General features: G+C 34.7%; 1 protein-coding gene across 2 annotated transcripts; it reads right to left on the bottom strand.

The window, feature by feature from the left end:
* Nucleotides 1-1,299: 1,299 nt before the first annotated feature.
* wdr48b (WD repeat domain 48b) lies at nt 1,300-15,382 on the bottom strand. Of its 2 annotated transcripts, none has more exons than XM_055201324.2 (19): nt 15,225-15,382; nt 12,657-12,797; nt 12,025-12,103; nt 11,838-11,920; nt 11,479-11,608; nt 11,297-11,385; nt 11,049-11,150; nt 9,879-10,103; nt 7,501-7,575; nt 6,407-6,509; nt 5,165-5,262; nt 4,976-5,083; nt 4,802-4,898; nt 4,431-4,526; nt 3,921-4,026; nt 2,743-2,830; nt 2,576-2,652; nt 2,241-2,433; nt 1,300-2,001 (listed from the first exon to the last, which is right to left on the bottom strand). In XM_055201324.2, exons 1-19 carry the CDS (start codon nt 15,270-15,272, stop codon nt 1,906-1,908), a joined length of 2,034 nt encoding a protein of 677 aa, XP_055057299.1. In that variant the 5' UTR covers nt 15,273-15,382; the 3' UTR covers nt 1,300-1,905. The 2 variants fall into 2 exon arrangements, with proteins under 2 accessions (XP_055057299.1, XP_055057301.1); XM_055201326.2 differs by having other exon boundaries at nt 12,025-12,100.
* Between the last annotated feature and the right edge of the window lie 397 nt (nt 15,383-15,779).

The following is a 15,779-nucleotide window of genomic DNA, read 5'->3' as shown; positions in this document are numbered from 1 at the left end:
ATCATTATGATTTAAATTGGAATACACCAAATTTATTAAAACAAATAGTATAGTTTTAATACATTTCCTTATAGAAATCCCGAATTGATAAATCACAACTGTGCAATTTATCACTTCATGTTAAGAGGATTTGCTTTAAAAAAAAGACAAAAACACAATTTTAACTTTTAAAGGAAATTTAGTCAATAGATTCATTTTCAGGGAAATTATCAAAGTCAACGTCATTTAAATTAATACTAACAAACTCTAAGTAGCTCTTATAAAAGATATATCGATTTAAAAGTGTCCACTCAAAAGCTTTATTTAACTTACAAACACTCGTATAAATGACAGAAGTGTCTGTGATAACGGAAAATAAAGAGTTGGTGAAACAGCGTTTTCTGTTCCTAGTTTGACAGTTTCACTTCTGAAATGAAATAATTGCCCTTATATCAACACCTTAAAATAACACTAAAACTGAAACTGTATGAAAAAGGCAATAACAACAGTTTAAAGGGGACCTACTATACAAAATTCACTTTTACAAGATGTTTGTACACTCCAAGAATCCGTATCTCTGTGTTATTACTGAAACAACACATTTTGTGTTACTTTTAACACAACTTGTGTTTAATTAAAAAAAAAAAAATCAACACAAATTGACACATAAAGTGTTAAAATTAAACAATGTTTTAAAAGCACAACACAAAAAGATGTTTAAAAAATTAACACATCCTTTTTAAGAGTGTACAAAATGTAAACACAACAAGCCCACAATGATAAAATATCCACTCACTCCTTTTCTAATCCCAATTAATCCAAAGCAGTCTCATTAGACATGCTTTTGATTCCCTTGATAATGTGATGTCACACTGATAAGCCCCGCCCACAGCCAATGACTGACAGTCCTGTATTACCATAGTTTCCCCTCTCAGTGAGTTGTACGCCGTCTAGCATATCTCAATAGTGAGACTATTCCCTCAGACTGTATTCACATGATTCAGATCCATTTTAAACCAAAAGCGCTCACTGTCTGCTAGTAAGGGAGTGAGGAGCTCATTTGCATTTAAAGGTACAGACATGAAAACAGCGCTTTTTTGCAACCACTCAAATGGAGGCATTTCAGACATGCTATAATAAATGATCAGTGAGGAATTTTAATCTGAAACTTCACAGACATGTTCTGTGCACACCTGAGACTTATATGACATCTTGTAAAATTGCATCATATCGGACCTTTAAATCTAAAACAAAAGGATTGCACAATGCTATTCATGTACAGGAAGAAAACAATAAAAAAATTGAGACGCACAGCTGATATCAGGGCAAGTGTTGTATTGGTGAGGATTTACAGTAAGATTTCATGAATTAACAATGAAGGATACATTTGCAGCATTTATTAATCCTATGTTATTGATTTCATACACGGTTTGCACAGTATTGAGCAAACATGAATAAACCATGCATAGTGTATTAAAAATCAACATTAATCTAGTATAATAAACGCTTTCAAAAGGGTTGTTCATCATTACTTCATGATACCAAATGCCTTTACTAGTCTCTGGAATGTTTGTATACGGTACTTCTGTGCATGAAGCAATTTATCTCACACAGTGAGTCTTAGCATATGTATGCACACATACCTCCATCATCATCATCATCATCATCATGACACCTAACAACATATGACATCATCAAAGACTTGTAGAAAACAGGAAAGGCAGATAAAACAGGTCCGTAAAAATTACAATCACAATAGCTTGATCACTCTGTGACTGATTTTATCCTTCAACAATCAATCAGATCTCTCCTGCCGGTTCTCTAACGTTATCAAATCAAACCTGAGAACAGCACAGCAGTCCGAGACGCACAGCATTCATAGTCAAGCAATGCAGGATGAAGGTGACGGGGGTCTCTGCAGCGGTCTCACGTGGATTTCTGCTTATAATGAAGCGTCAGATCTCCGCCAGTCTTCCAGATAAAATGCTTAACAGTCCTGAGGTCCATGTTTGGATCCAAAACCTACAAACAAATTTAAGATGAGTGGATTTACACACGTGGCATTTTAATAAAAAAGTCTGTTTAGAGTCATTTCAGAGAACTGTTTTTAAACACAATAAATGTTGGAAATGTATTGCCGACACACGTTGCAAAGACTGTTAACTATGTAGTAGTGTTACCATTAATCTATATTCAGAATTATTTAATCTATTGGGTTAATGCAGTGAAAACTAGTTGTGTGGTGTTTTTGAAAGTCTGACCTGATCCTGACACATAAGCTCAATCTTCTCTTCGGCTATCACTGCAACATCTTCATCTTTCTCCTGTTCTCCAGGCTTGTCATTGCCTGAGGAGTTGGTGGTCTGTGACTCTGTGTCCACGTTGATGATCTTCTCATAAACATGCTCCATCACTTTTCTCACCTGCAGCATGTCGCTAGCAGACAGACGATCCCTAAAACAAGATTGTGATGAAACTGAGACAATGTACATCTCTTGAGAGTTTTATACAAAATCATAAGTGCTTTCTAATCGACATAGGAATCTAAGCATATATAATATTAATTCCTTGTACATGACAATGATATACAGCATACTTCTTAAGCGTTTTGGCTCCAGACGATGAATGAGGCTGGAGGTAGAAAGGGATCTTGTTGAATTTGGGCATGTTTTTCTGTAGCAGTAATGAATCAGTCAATATACAATCAATCAAACACGTGTGACGAATGTAAACACAAAAGAGCGAGACATTTGACACACTTACATCTACGGTGATATCAATAACCCACTGAGGTACCGTCTCATTCAGTAACATAGACTCCGTCTCCCCTCCAGAGTCACGACATAATAATCTAAAATAAATAAGAAAATATGGTTTACAACAAAGACGCTATATCTTGGAAAAGTCTAAAGAGTTTAAAACCTATTCAAATTGTTTACATAACCATTAAACCAATAATAGCTTATTCTAAAACAAAAATAATAATCATCTTGTAATCTTGACTATAACTATATCATTGGAAAACTACAAAAGTGTAGTTTTCATATTGTATCACAATTTTGCAACAAAAAAAATATGCAGTGAGTCATTCTCTAAAATGTCTTGTTATTACATATTTTTAACACTAATTGTACATTATAAATCTAAATTCTTGACAACTGATCATTGGAAAGCGCTTAAAATGTGTTTTTCAAATTTCAAAACACTTTAGCAGTTATAATAATGCAGTGACAGTAATTTATTTATTTGTGACAAGAGTATGCAGCAAACCGATGCCACCTAGTGGCCTTTGTTGGTAAAACCACTAAAAGTGTGACACAACCCAAAATCTTTTGTGATTTTAACTTGAAATTTGGATCGAAACTACTTGAAATTTATGGCTTTATTTATTTTAGCATTTTGGGGTAAAACATTTGAATTTTTATGGTTTCTAATTATATAAAATTCATAATTCATTGCAGTATTTGTATTTTTTTAATAAATTTAAACTGCTATAACACATTTTTGTATTTAAAGGTGGAGTGCACAATGTTTGAAAGCCAATGTTGACATTTGAAATCAGCTAAACAAACACGCCCCTACCCCAATAAAATCTGGACCTTCTTTTCATAGACCAGCAACCCCGGCAAGGATGTCGGTTAGTAGACACGCCCCTTACTGCTGATTGGCTACAAGTGTGTTTTGTTAGTCGGCCCGACTCCTTTTCCAAAGTGTTTTTCAAACATTGTGCACTCTGCCTTTAATATTCACAACTTCAAAAAAACTTTAAAGTGTCTTCTTTAAAATATAGCAAGATTTTGCTTCTAAACCAAAGAATGTCAGTGTTATATTAATTTGAAGACGCACATCATTTTATCACCCCCCCCCACTCAAAAAGGGAAGGGGGTGACAGTTAATGAGTTAATTTCTTTATTAGTGTTGTGTAGATTATTTGTTCTGACCTAAACAATGTTCGTCCACCTGCTTCACCAAAGACGACAGGAGTGTGGGGAGGAACCTGAAAATACCCATTGCCCTTTTGGACTCGATTCTCTTGTTCGCCGTTTTCTAGAAAATAAAGTTAGAAATTATTTGCTTATTTACTGTACATTTGCCTATTCTACAGGATTGGAAACAGTTTTGTACAGCTACTAGTTTGAAAGTTGGACCAATGACCGGTTTAAACTCCACAATGCAAACAAACACTGCTAGACAATCCCAGAATGCACTGCTACAAGTTCATTGTTTTTCCAAATGGTACAAGAAAAGTAAAGAGTGTTGAAAGAAATGTAATATCAAGTTCTTTATTTTACTACCTATAATATTAATAGAAACTGCTTCCACGCAAACTAAAAACAGTATTATCTAAATATTTCTGTTTTCATTTCATACTTTGTGCTTCAAGAATCATTACTGTAGTAACGTGCTATCATGGACAGCCATTATGCCTCTATCTATAAACACATGTGTACCGTGATTAAGCTCGTTCTCCTCCTCATCCATTGGGTTTATGTGAGTTCTGGGCCAGAACTCCAGCAGGGCCTGCAGAAGAAGCCCACCCAGATTTACTGTAACAAACATAGACACGGTTATTGTTGTGAGGTCAGAACATCAATGTTTAAAACTAAACTAATGTACACAGCATCTTTTATAAGCGCAATCTTGGCTTGTATTTCACAAAAACACATTTTTAAATATTTGTGTCTAATATAAGTAAAATTTGAAAACAGCATTAAGACCTAAGATTTATTTACAGTTTTGTTAAGTCACATAAAAAAAAATATTATATCAGCTCACTTTATCAAGAACATATGATTGATTTCATGACAATGCTTTGAACTTAGTTTAGGGTCAGAACCGTCTGGACTCGTAAAACCAGCATCCTTAGCTGCCACCCATGCTGCGAAGCAATCGCTTTCCTCCAGTGTAATAGTCAACATCTAAACAGCAAAATAAAAATCACACACCTTCCTCAATTTTCCCTTAGAGAGATTAGATCAAGATCTTTAATACTCACCCCTGTTTTAAGATCTACAGAAAACCAGTTTGGCACGTAGACCATCTTCAACCTCTTTTTAACTTCTTCATCAAAGTCTACTTTACCCAGATCTTCCACTTTACATGCCTACAAAACATCAAATGGATTATGTAATTGTGTGCTAACAGAAGACATTGCATGTAAAAGTAAATGTTGATTTGCTGTTACCTTGAGGACGTCCCAGAACGCCACACTCTTATCTGTGTCTTTGGTGAGGATGTGGCGTTTGTCATTGAGAATATGACACTGATCGATGCTGGTGCCACCTGAAATCAAAGTTTAACAAGAAAATTACACCAAAATCAAACAATTTAATTCCTTTTTGGGTTACACTTTATTTTGGTAGTCCACATTAGACATTCAACATGTCAACTAACTTTCAATAATTTGCAACTATACGTCAAATAACTGCCATTAGTGTATTAGTAGACTGTAAGGGTTGGGGTTAGTGAAGAGGTTTGGGTTAGTGGAATAAGTTGACATGCACCTGCAAAGATACTTGTAGACAGTTGAATGTCTGTTGAGATATCACCACAATAAAGTGCTCATATTAAGTCTTAAGCAGACAGTCTACTAATTCTCTAAAGGTTGGTAGTTAATAAGTTGTTGCAAAGTTACTTTTAATTAATAAAATGTCTAAAGTGGACTATCGAAATGAAGTGTTACCTGTTTTTGCAGATTATTAAAACTATTCATCATTTGTTTAAAAGATAATTTCAAATAAAAAAGACAACTTTGCTTGGATACATGGCCTTTTAATTCATTTTTTTTTGAAAAACGAAGAAGAAGTTGCAATGTTTCTGTTTTTGTCTGAACAAAGTGCTTTACAAGTTAATAAGAATAAACTTCCATTCATCTGGGACACATTTGACTTAATTTTATTTAATAATATGAAGTGCTTTTTACAGCAAACCAACTTCTCAGAAAATAATTTTTAGAACAGCAGGGACCCCTAGCGGTTCACAGGGGAATTGCGGAGTGGCTTATGAGTTGATTATAAATGTAATTATAATTAAATAAAAAAATGCAAATAAATAATTTTAGAATAAACAATACACAACACTACAATATATCAGAAAACTGATAACTCACGCAAATATTACAAGAGATACGGTTTATGTACTAATCAAAGAAAATGACGAGATGAAGGTCCAATAACAGGTAATAATACAAATAAATGTGAAAAATATTATTGATGAAAACTTTAAAACAGATGAAAAATAAATGTTTTTGAAGGTTAACATGCAAATGTGTTAATAAATTAATAAAATTGCCATTTATTTAAAATCTCGGGTGGTACTTGAAACAAATAAAGTTAAGGAATAAAGAAATGATACAAAACAGGAAAATAATATGATTCATATAACAGTCAAAACTTAATGTCTGTTCAGTATAGTCATGATGATTTACCTTTGATGACCTGTTCTGGTTGTGTACAAAGTGGTGTTAAAGGGGCACTGCAGTCATTGTCATAATCTCCAGATGTCCTGAAGTTATTCATTCCCTTCAGAGACTAAAATAATAGCAGTTAGATATCAACTGGTTCATGATAAAATATAATAAAATACAAATTACAGTAGGTAAGATATAAGTAGACATAAAGAGGCAGTTTCTCATGGTTTAGAATTGATCCAGCACTAGGCCTTAGTTAGCCCTATATGAGGACATTTTTAAATGGTGCCCTCCCTGTGTCATTTTTATTGTTTTATACTATTGTCTAAGGTCTACTCAGGACGCTTGCGTTGTAAAAAGAAAAACAATACAGGTGTGCATCTTGAGACAAAACAATGGGACTGATATATTTCAAGATACTTCAGTGCAAGATGTTTTTAAATTAAGGGAGCTCAAACAGGCATTTTAGGCTGGGACTAAGAATGCATGAAAGTTCATCTAAAAATGACAATTTGCCAACATATAGACGGTTTCATCGGACGCATGTGCGGTGACGCAATTACACGTCTGGTCGGAACTTTACTTCCGGTGTCTGTTTGTTTAAAGGTCTGACTAGTTGTTAAAATGAACTCTTGAACAAATACCTCGTCGAAAATGACAAATGTTTTGGTTTCCTTAAGACGATGGGGAGAAGACGATCATGGATCACTGCTATGTGAAGGGAGGTTTGGTAGTCGGTTTGTAGTTAAAATTGCATACATTATAGTACACATTTTACACAGTAAAGTTGGCTCATTGGTGTTTTTGATACGCATTTGTTATGATTTGAACTAAGGTAATCTACTCTTGTTATCAAAAATAAATGACTGTAAACGCCAAGGACTTTGTTGTTATTGATTCTTTGCAGAGTTTACCAGAAGTTATGTGTGTTTCACAAAAGCCATTTGTTTATGTTGTAACTGCTGAAACTGTCTATATAATATATAAAAAATGTTTTATTTGGCCTTTTATACGGTTGTTAAATAGCTGTAGAGAAGATTACAAGAGTTTAGTTTGGGTAAAAAGTGCCACTGAGCTGTGGTTGTGACTGGTGGGTAAATGGTGTTACTCACCCATTTGTTTACAAATGATTTAGTTGTGGCCACCCATATAGCTTGAGGAGGATCAGCTGATCGGTCCAACTCCATCTGCATGAGAACAGGAGAGAGAGAAAAGATCAGAAATCATCTCAGAGATGCACACAGCTTATTAACATTTTATCAATATTAACACAAGCATTTAAAGCAACACTAAAGAGTTTTTGCTTTTTGCTCCCCCTACAGGTTGGAAGTGGAATTGTCCATTAACACTGTCGTAAATAATTTAGCCTACTGCAGCAAAGCTGGCTCTGATTGGATTGTAGGTCTGCGGTAAAGCAAGTTTTTGTAGTTTCACTCGAACTACAGGACTGTGACCCGACGGTTGGAAACTTCTTTAGTGCGGTTTTGGCCGATAGAGGGTTGCAAAGCGAATGTAAAAGTGCCGTTTACCCTGTTTCGAGTGAAACGTCTTGGAAACGTTATTTTAAGATTAAAAAAAAAACTCTTTAGTGTTGCTTTAAGAATGACTTTGTTTCCATTTGGTTCCCAAAACATTTTAAAACACCACCAAGTAGCACAAAATTAAAGGATAGTTCACATTTCGGGCTCTATCTTACACCCGGCGCAATGTGGCGCAATGCAGTGCAATGCGCGACGCAAGTGTCTTTCGCTAGTTTCCACCCTAATTTTCACGTTTAGCGCCGCATTGTTTAAATAGCAAATGCATTTGGGCCCCCTTTTGCGCGCCCATGGGCGTTCTGGTCTGAAAAACGAGGTGTGTTCAGGCGCATTGTTGGCGCGTTGCTATTTTAAGGCAACTAAAATAGACTACGCCATTAACCAACAAAAACCTGGTCTAAAGTCTAAAGTCAATGGCGCAATGTGTTTTATGTTATTTAAAGAGCGCATTAGTAATATGCGCCTATAAACGGGAGGACAACGCGGGTTTGCTTATCACAAAGTACATAAATGCGCAGCAGCACAAAAATGCTTTTAAATATGAAAGATTAAAGGATTGAATTTAAGAGATTATTATTGAGTCTCTTGGACATAAATGAGGAGTGATTATGAGACGTTAGAAGGCGCAAAGAGCTGCTTTACCTGCAGCCTGGTAAGTAAATAAATGCTTGCTTTAAACAAATGCGTCTGTTTTTAAATGTTTTTTTTTAATGCTACCTCACGGATTTATTGTATATGATGTACCTGTGGATATGGCGAGATGAGAAACATTTGTAAGTAATGCTTAAAAAAACTCTTTGCTAAAAAAAAACGCTGTCCAAAGTGCTGAAACGTGAGGAGAGCCGTTTGTAATTTCTTTATCTCCTGTTTGTTACAAATAAAGTATTTTTAGAGTACAAACCTTTTCTTACATACTTGTAAATTATTTTTTGATGATATTTGATAGCCATACATTTAAAGCAATTACAAGCCTGCTTTTTACTTCCATGACTAAAAGAAAACGGGTTTTAAAGTTTTTAATAAAAAAATAACAATTTCAATACAAGTGAAAACAACACAATTATTAAACATTAATCTTAAACTGGGGATCTTCTTCCTCCGCTTAGTTTTTCAGTTTACAAAGTTCGTCATCTAAATAGGGATTAGACATAGCGCCAGCGCAACTTGCTTTTAAAGGGAATGAGAGCTGTGACTCTCATTGGTTTACTGCACGTTACGCCCAAAATACTCCCATTACAATAGGACCTACCCTTTTCGACCATGCGCTTGGCGCAAAAATGATTTTTCCCGTCGTTAAATTAGCAAAAGTGGATTCGGACAAGCCCATTTAGACGTTGCGCTGTGCGCTTTAGACAATGCGCTTAGATCGTTAAAATAGGGCCCTTCATGTTCTAAGTCTGTATTCGTTTCTTTATTCTGTAGAACACAAAAGAAGATATTTTGATAAATAATGGTAAACACACAGTTGCCAGTACCCATTGACTTCAAAAGTGTTTATTTATCCTACTATGGAAGTCAACTGTGTGCTAAACCATCATTTATCAAAATATCTTCTTTATCATTTATCACAATACACCCATGATATTTGTTTTCCTACTATGGAAGTCAATGGTTACAATCAGCTGTGTGCTTATCATCACTTATCAAAATACTGTATTTTCTTTTGTGTTCAACAGAATAAAGAAACTTACAGGTCTACAACAACATGAGGGTGAGTAAATGACAGAATTTAAATTTTTGGATGAACTATTCCTTTAACCTGAACAGTCATGTACACAAACTCTAGTTTAACAGTTCTTCAAAACTAGGTGTAACTTCATGCAAAGAAAACAGTCTGACAAAGCTTGTAATGTGGCTTTAAGATACATTCACATTATAGATTGTTGTACCATAATACTATTTAGTTTTTTCTTGTTTTTGTGATAAGATGTAACTCCGACTCTCTCGCTCACCTTCAGAACCGGAGCGCTCTCTTCACATACAAGCACGCGTGTTTCAGGGTTACGCAGGTCTGTGCAGTAGATCTTTTTGTCCCGTCCACCAGAGTAGATGTGCGTGAAGGCGTCGTTCACCTGCAGAGCCCACACGCCCTCATCGTGGACCCGGTATGTGGCGATACAACGCTGTTGACCGAGAGACCACAATCGTATCGTGCCGTCCGAGCTACCGGAGAGACACTAGACCAGGAAACAAGTGTTGAAACTTAGCTGGTGATATGATAACAGTATCTTGAGTCACACTACAGTATTAGTATTATTCGGTATTAGAGATATTGTGATCTACGAGTCACTTCTTACTCTTATCTGCAATGAATATCTGTGTTATTTATTATGTTAGATTGTAAAAAAATGTGTTTGACCTTATGCTACAGAGTACTTGGTCAACTTCAAACGAAAATCAAGCTTGTATAACAAAAAAACTGAAATCTCATGAATCTTGGCATGAACCATCTATACGCAAAAAAATGTTTTTAGGAACAACATTTCTTAGTATTTTTTTCTTGTTTTCAGTAAAAATATCTAAAAATTCTTAAACGAAGATGCTTTTTCTTGATGAGCAAAATGACCCAAGAAAATAAGTCTAGTTTTTAGACTAAAACTTAAGTGATTTTGTGCATAAAAAAACAACAATGGGGTAAGCAAATTTTTCTTGAATTTAGCGTTTAAGAAAAATGTTGAAGATTTTTTTGCTTACCCCATTGGCAGATTTTTTTGCTTGTTTTATGCAAAAAATCAATTAAATTTGATAGTTTTGGTCTAAAAACTAGACTTATTTTCTTGGGTCTTTTTGCTCATCAAGAAAAAGCATCTTAATTTAAGAATTTATTAATATTTCTAAATATATATATATATATATATATATATATATATATATATATATATATATATATATATATATATATATATATATATATATATATATATATATATATATATATATATATATATATATATATATATATATATATATATAAAATATATATATATATAAAAAATATATATATATTTCTACTGAAAACAAGACAAAAATACTAAGAAAATTCTTTCTTGAAAATATTTTTTTTCAGTGTATAAAGAAAAATGCATAAAAACAGTTTTGCCCACTGTATCTTCAAGACTTACCTGCGTTCCTTCTTTGTTTAACAATAAAGTTTTGACGTTGTCCGTGTGACCTTTCAGCTTCATTAGTTTGGCACATGTTCGTGGATCCCAGACCCTCAAGACCTGATACAAAACACAAATAGGACAAACCGGCCCTTTAACATACAAACAAACAATCCTTTCATGTCAACCTGCATACAGTTTAGTAAGATGATCGGTAAGATTTTCTCTTCATCAGATTGTGTAAATAAAACATTTGAAACACAAACCTTCTCTGTAGATCCGGAGATGATAACAGTTCCTGTCTGGTTCATTGCGAGACTGTAGATGGAGTCCTTATTTCCACTCAACGAAGAGGCTGTCAGATGTGACCGATACATCAATGGCTTTTCAAGGTCAACAATCATATAAAAGATAGGGTCAAAAGTAATAAAACAGAAAGTTTACTCACTCGTGACTGTGTTATTAGAGGCGGTCAGTGCTGTTAGTGTGTTCACGTCCCACAGAAAGATCTGCCTGTCCAGCCCGGCCGAAGCCACCAGCTCTTTGTCTTTAGCATACGCTAACGCTTTGACGTAGTCCTGATGGAAGAATCACAACCACTTCGGTCATCATCACCACAGTCTCATATGTAGTCTCTTACTTATATACCTCACAAAACCGCAAGAACTGTCAGAAATTGAAAGCCTCTATTTGATTGGTTGGCTTTAATGAATATGTGAGAAGGTCAAGTGTGAGATCTTGGCCAGAGTCAACACAAATTGTTAAAAGCAGTAAACTAAGATTAGGGTTGATTCAAAAGAAACAAACCTTGTGTGTCCGTAATGTAGACATGCAGAATCCCTTGTGTGCGTTCCAGACTTTCACTGTCGTATCTGATGAGGCTGATATCACTACAAGACAGAGCAGTCTACTGAAACTAATATACACTTTCTTCAGTGTTTACATATTTATCAGATAGTTGTACAGAAACAACATTTGAGATGCTTTGACATACATGTTTTTCCATTACAGCAGAGGATGATGTCATTCACCCAGTCTGTGTGATGCTCCATTGAAGTCACGTATGAATCCTGCTGTAAGATCGGTGATATAACCGTGGAGAGATATAATTAGCAACACATAACAAACATTTTAGGGATGCACATACTCTGCACCATTTACAGTTATGTTACTTGTAATAGCAAATTATGAATCTATACTTTTGATGTTTGTTTTATTATTGTTTTCTGTATCACCTCCACTTAAAAAGGTGCATTCTGATAAAGTTCGGGAACTGATTGATGTTTAAAGAATTAATATGATTGATAAGACATAATAACAATCTTCCTCGCGCTGACTGACAGATCCAAAGCATGGACAGACATTTTTTTGTTTATACATAAAATCATCCTATACAATGTAAAGATGATTCTGTGCCAAAATAGCATTGATATCTTTAACATTGAGTGAGTAAGGTCAGGTCAAAGACTGAAATCAAGCTTTGATGCTCCTAATCTCATCATTATATTATGAAACTTTAACATGGATTTCACAGACAAGGTCACATGTAGTACGTAACCAATATTTTGTGCACTGCATTCTAAAACGTTTACATACACAAATCATTCAAGTAAATGCAAATTGTACTTTTTGTTGATTGACAGTCCATATTCTGATGATGGAATCTCTGCCGGCTGTAAAGAGTCGATTAAGAGGAGAATCAAGCTGAAGAGCATTGACACCATTACGATTATATTTCTCCACTTCATCTCTGATCACATAAGAAACCTGTGAACGAATCAATAGAAACTCATGATGACTTCTTGAGACAATTACAGACAGCTATTTACTAAAGTTACTGAAAATGTAAATTACTAAAAACCTTTAAAGGGATAGTTCACCCAAAAATTAAAATAATGTCATTAATGACTCACCCTCATGTCGTTACAAACTCATAAGACCTTTGTTAATTTTCTTAACACAGTTTAAGATGTTTTATATTTAGTCCGAGAGCTTGTTGACGCTTCATTGAAAATTATACTGTCCATGTCCAGAAAAGTAATAAAAACATCATCAAAGTAGTCCATGTGACATCAGTGGGTCAGTTAGAATGTGTTGAAGCTTCGAAAATACATTTTGGTCCAAAAAGAACAAAAATTACGACTTTATTTAGCATTGTCTTCTCTTCTGCGTCTGTTGTGAACCGCATGCACGAGACTAAAGTCATGTGACTGCAGTGACGCGGCTGACGTGTTATCTGGTGCACCCCAGCTTTTTTACCGTCTAAGGGAGACGCAAGCTGTAAGTTTGAAAAAAAAAACTTTGCAAACATATCGAAGGATAACACGTCATCCACGTCACTGCAGTCACGTGGCTGTAGTCGTATGCACTTTAAAACAGATGCGGAAGAGAAGACAATGCTGAAAGTCGTAATTTTTGTTATTTTTGGACCAAAATGTACTTTCGATGCTTCAACACATTCTAACTGACCCACTGATGTCACATGAACTACTTTGATGATGTTTTATTATCTTTCTGGACAGGGACAGTATACCGTAAGTAGATTTTCAATGAAGGGTCAACAAGCTCTCAGACTAAACACAAAACATCTTAAACTGTGTTCTGACGATGAACGGAGGTCTTACGAGATTGTAACAACATGAGTGTGAGTCATTAATGACATTATTTTCATTTTTGAGTGAACTATCCCTTTAAGACAGGTCTTAGGCTATAAGTGCTGCTCAATGTCATTGCCAAAGTCAAGCTTAGCAGAATTTTCTCCAAAATAACACTTTAAATCCAAACGTTGTCTCCTTGTTTACATATGTGTCCTAACAGAATCACAGGTGTGGTTCACAATCAATACATAATCAATATTATGGACGGATACCACGAACACCCGGCAAGCATAAAGTGTCATAATACTTACTGTCTTCATTATGAATTGTTTGTATTTAGACATTTTGCAATGTGATGTGTGAAGATACTCCTACAAATTCAGGTGTCCAAATTCTTCTTTGGGTCAACGTGAACCCACAATAATACTAATTTTACATATTAACTGTAGCTTACCTTACACTAGGTATGTTGCTAAAATTTTCAAAATGGTTAAATGCTAAAACGAGTTGTTCAGATAGAAAGAGCTTGAAAAAAGCTTTTAAATGAGACCAAGATCATGTATATGGGTTAAAGAATAACAAAATACTGGCCATTTGAAACTCGAAAATCATCACTTTATTTGGTCCCATGTTTTCCATTAAAATTCAAGAAAATGTGTGACCGAATCATGAAAATTATGAAGTTTTTAGCTATAACTTTTTAAATCGTTAAGATATTGACCTGAATCTTTCAGGATAAGCTGTTTGATATATCCTCTACATATTCCACTTCTGAAAAGTCAGATATATAAAAAAACAAACCACTAATTACACCAAATAACACTCTTTATTCAGTCTACATATACAGATATAATCTACATGGCTATACGGCTGCGTCCCATTCTTTACCATTCAAGCAGATTTTGGTAGAGGTAAAACCACCTTTGGTAGTCGGTCAAATTTCTTAAAATTTCGTTCACTTGTAGTTTAGCAATTAAACTAAATGTCTTTACAATTTCAAGAATGTCTTTACTCAACTTCAGCAAAAACAACGACTATTTTTCAAACAACCGACTTTGGCGAGCTCGCACGGCCAGTGGTTAAACATGAAAGGTTGTGACTGAAAACGAGAAGGTACCTATGGTTCTTCCGGTGGTGTTAACAATAAAAACTCAGAAATTTCGCCATCAACAAACCAACAGAAGCATTATTTTCAACAGCACCGCGCGCCGCCTGAGAAAATCTTGAGTTTCGCTGAGTGGAACCAAAACGTCAGCCGCGACAGCGGAGTTAGCAACATACCTACTTACACACTTTCAGTTTCAGCGTGCACATATTTCTGAACACTCATGGTAGTATTATCATAGTATTCTATTAAATACTATGCAAATGACAGATTATCGTTATTATAACAGTAACAGGCTCTATGTCAAAGTTTCTACTGTGGCATACTTTTACCAGTTTTGCGCTATATTTTTATATGACAATCAAACTACGTGATAAATATGTCCGGGTGAAATAAATTCACAGCAATACAAACTTTTAACTCCTGTCACGTCAGTATAGGTCCACCAAACATAATCAAACGACCTGTTAATCGTTTTTATTGTAATTTTACCTGTACTTTCCTCCGTCCTGCAGCGTTCTGCCTGTGATGGGCCGCCATCTTACTTGTTGACAATCGCCAAATGCGTCACTTCCGCCGGTTGTGTTTCTGCAAAAATAGCTCATTTTAAATAGAAAATGTATACCTTTTATAAATAGTAATTTTGGGTAAGAGCGTTTAGTCGCATGAACAGTAGCCTATCCAAACAATTGCAAACATTCAACATCATTTTCAACATAATTTGTTACTAATTCATAAAAAATTATACATAATCTGAAATAATATTCAATTCACTGTAGTAAACGGCTAATTAATTATGGAATTAGCCAGAAATCTTTCTTATACAAATAATGAAGCAATACTCCTTCAAATTACTAAAACTGCAAAAACATGATTTTTTATTATTTCTTTTTTACATTATTTAGGGAGCTCATCCATGTTATTATTTTAAGGGTTTTTTGAGGGAAATTGAGGAAACAATTAGAGCAAACATATAAAACAACAGCATTCTCAAAATTACTAGGCTATTTTGCCTAAAAATATATTTGACTTATTTGACTTCATCGG

This window comes from Misgurnus anguillicaudatus, chromosome 2 (genome assembly GCF_027580225.2).
Source record: "Misgurnus anguillicaudatus chromosome 2, ASM2758022v2, whole genome shotgun sequence".
Lineage (NCBI taxonomy): Eukaryota > Metazoa > Chordata > Actinopteri > Cypriniformes > Cobitidae > Misgurnus > Misgurnus anguillicaudatus.
Note: the sequence above shows the minus strand (reverse complement) of the source record. Positions and strands in the feature narration are given on the sequence as shown.